The 7,431-nt window shown below is 38.7% G+C and overlaps 1 protein-coding gene across 1 annotated transcript; it reads right to left on the bottom strand.

Moving 5' to 3' along the window:
• Positions 1-2,286: 2,286 nt before the first annotated feature.
• On the bottom strand, positions 2,287-7,195 carry CHRNA9 (cholinergic receptor nicotinic alpha 9 subunit). Its single transcript, XM_042812294.1, has 5 exons — positions 7,126-7,195; positions 5,863-6,008; positions 4,918-5,072; positions 3,745-4,277; positions 2,287-3,308 (listed from the first exon to the last, which is right to left on the bottom strand). Exons 1-5 carry the CDS (start codon positions 7,193-7,195, stop codon positions 2,758-2,760), a joined length of 1,455 nt encoding a protein of 484 aa, XP_042668228.1. The 3' UTR covers positions 2,287-2,757.
• Positions 7,196-7,431: the final 236 nt, after the last annotated feature.

Here is a 7,431-nt window from a genome sequence, read left to right as displayed (position 1 = left end):
TACAAACATCTACCTACACGCATCAGTGCTGCTCATACTCTTTATTTGAATTTCTTTGTTTAGCTTTTATGGTCTAAGAACAAAAAAGATGATGTTACAGAAGAAGATGAAGATTAACCAGTTATAAGTAAAGGAACAGAAACACTTGAGAATGCACAGAGATCCAAAGAAAAATAATTTTTAAAAGCAAATATAATAGTTTTTAGAATAAAAAAATAGATATTCATTATATTCTTGTAAGGAATAAAATTATTTAGCAGCATCGGTTCTTCATAGAAAACATACTGGAGAGAAGTGCAAAGTATGATGTCAGCATCCAAGCATAAGTACACTGAAGAGCATAAGCAAAAGAAGGTCCAGGACCCACTGAGACTGCTAATTTTCCCTTGTGAAATCCATAACTGTATGCACACAAGCTGCAGTTTATTTGAACAGAATGGCTTGAGCATGATCTGAAATTCCAAAATATTCCTAGTCAGAATAAAGGTTTGTCTAAACCTAGAAGCTGTCTCCAACGGATGCCATAAACAGGATGAAGAGCACAAAATAACATTCAGTAAAGAATCCCTAAAAATGTTGATTTAGCTTCCAGCACCTCACAACTGTATTTAGTTTTACCCTGACAGACTTGAATTCCATTTTTCCCTCCCATCTCTTTACATCCATGTGATCTTTTAGCATTCACAAATTCTACTGCAAGGATTTTCTCAGCCTTCTCACACATTTTATGGTCAGTCTCCTCCACTGTCATACACTGTATATCTGATGCACCTGGTTCCAAAATTGGAAGAGACAGTGAACAGTAAAACTCTTTGCTTTCTTTATGCCACCCATAAGTCTTGGAGAAACACTGCATCAGCCATTTGTTTTCCATGCTGAAGATTCATGTTCTGAATATACTTCCTTTATCTTTAAATACTTTACTCTCCAGGCTTTTGGGGCAATATCTTTTTTCCACAACAAAGAAGAAATCAGTTTCCTTGAAGAGGCAGTATAAATGTCAAACCTTGAACTTCGTGGCAAATGGCTGTGACCGTTCTTCTGTGTAGTGAAAATAAACAGCCTCGTTTCTAAAAGAGATATTCAAAGTTACCCCAGTTGACTGGGAGCTGATAATAGATAGGGAACACACTTGAGACTTTTTTCCACATACTGAGTTTATTCTTAGCTACCCACCCAGTTTATCTTTACATTAGAACCTGGACTTTAAAGTTTGCATTATGTATGAGATTCCAGATAAACTTACAGCATTAATTATTCCACAGAAAAGAAAACCCAGCATTAAGAATTCAATGCATTGTTTACATAATAATAATAATAATTACAAATCCCTTTCTTCCAGTAAGTTTGGGCATGACAACTGCATCACTTTGCCACTTTGACTCCTCACTCTTAAGGTACAGCTTCACAAGTATGCTCCTATTAATTGCAACAATTACGAAAACTCATTTTATCACATGAACTTTTGACTGGGATCCATTACAGAGTCCTTCTGCCTCTCCCACCGCATCTAGAATATCATGGTTTCAAAGTTCAGGGTGCTTTGTAAAAGCAATTTATTTGCTGAGGGCAAGCCTAGGGTATTAAGCTTCTCAATTTACCATGAGACATCTTCCAGAACTCCGTTAGTCTGAGAGGGTTACCAGAAATTAACACAGAGGGCTTTTGGTGTCGTCAGCAACAAACACATTCATGTACACCTAAGTACTAAGGTGTTGAACAAGGAGTTGATTATGGCACTGCATTAATGATTGTGCTGTAAGATCATGCTTTTGTGCTAAGTAATGCACAAATCAACCCTGCCATTCCTCTAGAAGCTTATAATTTAAGTATTAAAGAGGATGTAAAATTGGATAAGGGGATGGAATGAGCATTGGTGAAGGTCAGTAAAATGATCAGAGACAAAACAGACTCACAGCCTGTTTTAGCAGCCTCATAACTAACATTTAAAAGCCCATCTTGCACAAATGTCCAGGGCACGAAATATCCAGGGAGGAGAGAAGAAGCCCTTCTTACTATTAGACTCAGGAAGAAGGGAATAGAAGAGAGGCCCCGTGACCTGCTGTGGAAGCAGTCCTGGCAATCTGGCTTACTGGACCTGTCAGGACAAATATTTAGCAGCAGAAAATGATTAAAAGGAAGATCAAGGTAAACCAAATGGCATCAGAAGCGAAAGGCACGCCAAAGAGCAGAGAGACAAGTTGGGCTATGAGCAGATATGAGCAGTGACCAAAAAAAAAAGCCATTAAATTAAAAAAAGAGCAAAAAAGCTAAGCTAGGAAAATAAGCTAAATAAGGGCAATAATAATAATAAGGCAATGCCACATAGAGATAAATTCCAGGAATTGCTATGATCTTGCAAATACCCCAACTTTGTTCTGGCAGAGAGAAAAGGTCAACTAAGTTTCAAGGAGCAGAGATGCAGCTCTCTAAATACAGAGTACCCTGATAGGCTGTCTCCTCCTTCACTGCAATGCTCCACCTGGTCAATCTGCAGTCATGGCCACCATTCATCAAGACAGAGCAAAGACTGCTTATCCAACAGCCTCATCGGGGCTGCACTCCTTTATTAATAGCAATGAAGTCACTAGTAAAGCCCTCAGTTGAGCAATGTCTCAACATGTGTTGCAGCCTACTGAAATAGTTTACTGTTACAGAACGGAAGACACAGAGACCTCAGAAGCACACCTATCCCACAGCTCCACTGAAAGGAGCTGACTCAGTACACTCATACCTACACAACACGTTCATCTGCAGCTAAGCTGCTTTCCCAATGATAAGCACGCTCATAAAAAACACCATGATAAAAAAAATCCACATGAAAAACCTGTCCATCACCTTTGCCACTTTCTTCCACTCAATTCCTTTGGCCCGGTTTGCTTTATGGTCTCGAACACAATTAGCAATATACTCAATATTTTTAATCAGCATTTTGTAACAGGAACAGCAATTAACATTCTCCCTATCATTTTCACCATGAACTCCAAAGCTTTTATTCAAATTTCCATTCAGATTTTCCTTGAGATCACTACCATCATTTTCATTGGAAAGGTGACTCTTTCCATCTGCCCCCCGACACATGTCACCGCCCTCTAACCTGTGTTCTTGTTCTTTCTCTCTTCGTGGACTTGTACAATTTTCACCCACATCATAAACAAAAAAAATTTTTGACATATAGTCCAAGATTACCACTCTGGCCCACTGTGGAACAGGCTTTGCTTCTGAGCCACAGTGATGCACATTCATTATAATGATTGTCAGTGCAGTGGAGGCTGTGATCATGGTCATAGTTGCTATGTAATACTTGCCTGGAACACAAAATAAAATTATATTAAAGATGCTATCCACATTAAAAAAAAAAAAATCATTGCAGAAATAGCAGAGTGACAAAGGGGTTGGAAAGGACAGGGGGGGGACACTGAGAGAAAGCAGATCAAGGCTAGGTCCTGTCTGCTTAGATAGATGGGTAAGGTACTCAAATACAGCAAGTCATAATGTGAGTGGGAATTAATTCTGGTGAGAAAGTTAGCATAACTAAAAATAAATATCAAGTAAATGTAAAGAGCTTCAGTTTAACTGTACAAATACCATGCATACTTCAAGTATTTCACTAGATTATTATTTTTTTCTTAACAAATGCAGCCAACATTTATCTTCCCAAAAGCCATACGTGACACAGTCAATCCGACATTACAGCCCTGATTTCAATAAGCCATGCTTAAGGACAAAGCATGTAAAGCTCACCTATCAGAGGTACGTTTTCAGAGGGAGGCATAATCTCTGCAACCATCAGCTGGAACACAGTCAGAGCAAGAAGAACTGTAACACCTAGAGACACTTTTTCTCCAGAGTCTGCGGGGAGATAGAATCCCAGTGGAGCGAGGAAAGAGATCAAAATGCAAGGAAGAAGAAGATTAAATATGTAGAAAGATGATTTCCTTTTCAAAATCAGCGTAAACGTTACGTCTGGATAAGGCTCAGAGCAGCAGCCGTAAGTGATCACATTCTTAACCGCTGGCATACCATGAATCTCCCATTCCACGTCTTCTACAAAGTCAGAAAGGTCACCACTATCAAGAGAATTGATGATGTCTACCTGATTACCATTATAGGTCCAGGAACCAAATGTAAGGTTGCACTGCTGGCTGTCAAAAGGAAAATAAGACACATCCACTACACATGAGCTTTTTGTGATAGCAGGAGCATCCCAAGTGATTTTTCCATCATATCTCAACACAACATTAGTATTCACAGGTTCTGAAAAGTCATCATCAGCCCTAAAAGACAGAAAAGCAACAGTCAAGATTGACATGCAGCAATTCAGTGCATGGGTTGGGGAAAGCCAGGGGGAGATCCTGGCTTCACAGCATTAAAAGCATGCTTCTGAAAATGTGTTATTAATTCATACTGATTTTTACTAGAAACTTGCTATATTACTTACTGCATTATTTACAAGTACCAGTCCCCATTAGTGCCAAATATCAGTGAAACTAAATTATACTGTATTTCTTGGCTACTGCTTCTTCAAACTTGACCTCAAACAGGGCACAGTGAAATACCAGGTTCATTAAAAAATCTGCTGCTCGTTACTGGCCAGGGAGAGCAGACAAGATATGGAGCCTTTGCCCTTCTGTAGGCACCATCTTCCAAAGCTCTTCAGCAGCTTCTGCAGAAAGCATTTAAGATTGACAGTGTTCAAAACTCAGTGCAAACAGGAAATTCACCACAGCTCTGCTATGTAGCTGGATCAATTGCCAAACTATTTTATCTGTGGCTCTTGGGATGATTAATAATAAACATTAAGACAACAAACATATTCCCCGCTAAGGTAAAATGAAGTTCAGGTTCCATTAGTCATTTCTTCTTCTACCCTCTCCCTTACACCCATTCAAGATGATTCTCTCTGGCCTCACTCACTTGTTATAGAGGACAATATCTGGCCTCCAGACCAAATTGCTTGGAATTCTGATAGAATCCAATCCATCATATTTATCCTTATCCCATTTGAGGTATGCATCATACCAGCTTTGTCGAATCCATAAGTAAGCTGTTAAAATTTGGTTCCTTTCATCCTGCATAAAAAATACAAAAATATTTCTTGTTCAAGGTGAAAAAAAGTACATTCTAGATACTGACAGCATTTGTTGTACAGCTTTAAAGCAGTGCCCAAAGCAGGCCTCAATACTGACAGATACATACGTACATATAGTGTACGTATGGGGAGCTTCTCTAGTCGATCCTCTTCGACACTCTTGTTCAAACCTTCCTCTCAAAAGGAGTTATTTTCCCTGCACCCTCCCTAGCTTTAAATACAGTCACCTAATGTTCTTGTATCTCTAAAAAGTTCCTTTTTCCAGGGTCAGAATAACAGCAGATTTAGCTTAAAACTCTCTGAAAGCTTGAGGTCTTGAAGATGTAATTCACAAGTCAGAAGTGATTTTCCTTTTCCCTTCCAGACAAATTTTCTTTTGCCTTAGAAGTGTATCTGTTAAACTAAGTTTATAAAAAGGTACTGGAAGCTAAAATAGGAGGTTTAAGGAGAAATTAATTGCTCCTTAGAAAAAAACACTCCCTCTTTCTATTTAGTAGCAAAAGTTGCCTGAAAGCTGGAATACAAACACTTAACTGATACTACAAAAAAAAAGTCTTAACAATTCAGCAGCTGTAAGTTTGTAGACACGCAATGGAAGTTGTACAACTGCAATCAGATAAGACTATTAAGAACTGCAGAACATGACCCTTGTGAGGAATCGTTACTGATGTTGCCACAGCAGTATGCAAGCTGCTTTCCTACTTCAAACAAGTTAGCAGTTGGTACACTTCTGCACATTTTCAGAAAAATAGAACTGTATTTTTACTCACCATGTCTTTAATTTGGGACAATGTTATCTGAAGGGTAACATTCAGCACTTTATCTGTGTCTTCCACTGGTCTTAGAGCATTTGAATAGTCTTCAAACAGTTCATTGAACAGCATCTGAGCATATTTCCCTTTGGCTGATTCTACAGCTAGATAATAGATTTGTTCAGTATATCAGATTAAGCACTGAGCAATATCAGCAGCAATCCCCTTCCAATAGCTTCCAAATGCTAAATATAGCAGTTGCTATATTTATCATTCAAATACTGTAGAATATAATTTAGTGCAGAAACAGAGCAAACCTGATAAAGTTGTTCAAATAAAGACAACATTCACCTGTAGTAGATGAATAGCTAGCCCTAGCTTTTCACACCTACATGAAAAAAAAAAACAAAAAAAAAAATCTCTGTATCCAGAGATTCTTGCCATTTTTGAAAGTAAATATCATTACATTTATTTTACTCATCTCTTTCATAGGCATGGAGATTATTGACTTAGACACATCTGCCAAACTAAAATTACAAGCAAAGCCTGAAGCCACACTTGCTCCCAAGCTAATAACTTGTGACATCTCCCTAAACACAGCACTGATAGATTCATGATACTTTCAGAATTCACCTCATCCCCCCTGCACCCTTTTTCTTTTTAAGCAGTACTTGGAAATATTCCGAGCTGCTTTTCTTCACAATTTAACAATTACATGAAACATGAACACATCCCTGGACCAACACATTTCCCACAGCATATATTTGGAGGCATTTATTGCTATCCACGTGCCATGGATAATACACCAAAACTTTAAACACTTTTGCTGTTCCGTACGACTTTATGCATTATAGTTTTTCAAGACAGGGTCTCTATTATCTTTAGATTCATGCATTTTTGCAAGCAAAGGACCAGGATAAGGACATTCACAAGGCTTGTACAAATGCCAGCTGGCATAAGGTAGGAAGCTAGCGTTCTGGAACGCATCGCTCTTTGGTGACTCACAGTTACTTCCTGGGCTAACCAGAGTTCAAAGAAAAACCTCTTGATTAAAAAGAAATCTTAACAAAAATTTCATAAGGAGCATTTAGATCTATCTGGTTATACAGAATCCTTCATTTTCTCAATACATCTGAAAGATGAAGAATAAAAGCCAAAGAAAAACACACACATGAAGGGGACTTCTGGAGCTCAGCCAAGTACGACACATCAGGACACCAACTCCTATTGAGTAGAAGAAAGTTCAATGCAGTATTTAGCTACCAAGAAGTGTTTTCTCACCTTGAAGCATCGTGGCTGTGAACAGCAACCAGAGAGAGACATAAAAGGATGACAGGTTATTTCTCTTCATTTCTAGACCTTAAATAAAACTGTTCACCCAGAAGCATGACAATTTTTATCACTATCCAAAACTGTAACAAAAGATGAGTTACTATGGTACTGAAGTACAGCTACAAGCAACTCAGTCCTCCTGCAGCTGTCAGTTGTCCTGGAGAGATGGCCTCTGTTCCTGCAATGCCTGGGGCTCTGCTGAACCCTCCCTCTCTCTCCGTAACCTGAGAGCTGCCTCCTTGAAGCTAATGCTGT

This window comes from Centrocercus urophasianus, unplaced genomic scaffold (assembly GCF_019232065.1).
Source record: "Centrocercus urophasianus isolate 14NV4802_14NV808 unplaced genomic scaffold, USGS_Curo_1.0 seq_13, whole genome shotgun sequence".
NCBI classification, from domain to species: domain Eukaryota; kingdom Metazoa; phylum Chordata; class Aves; order Galliformes; family Phasianidae; genus Centrocercus; species Centrocercus urophasianus.
The sequence above is the reverse complement of the archived record's forward strand: the minus strand, read 5'-3'. Positions and strand labels throughout refer to the sequence as shown.

Coding starts and splice junctions, on each gene's coding strand:
- CHRNA9 (XM_042812294.1), bottom strand. CDS start 7,195: ATGAAGAGAAATAACCTGTCATCCTTTTATGTCTCTCTCTGGTTGCTG. Junction 6,009..7,125: donor CACAGCCACGATGCTTCAAG/GTGAGAAAACAC, acceptor TCTATTATCTAG/CTGTAGAATCAGCCAAAGGG. Junction 3,309..3,744: donor TGAAAACGTACCTCTGATAG/GTGAGCTTTACA, acceptor TTTGTGTTCCAG/GCAAGTATTACATAGCAACT.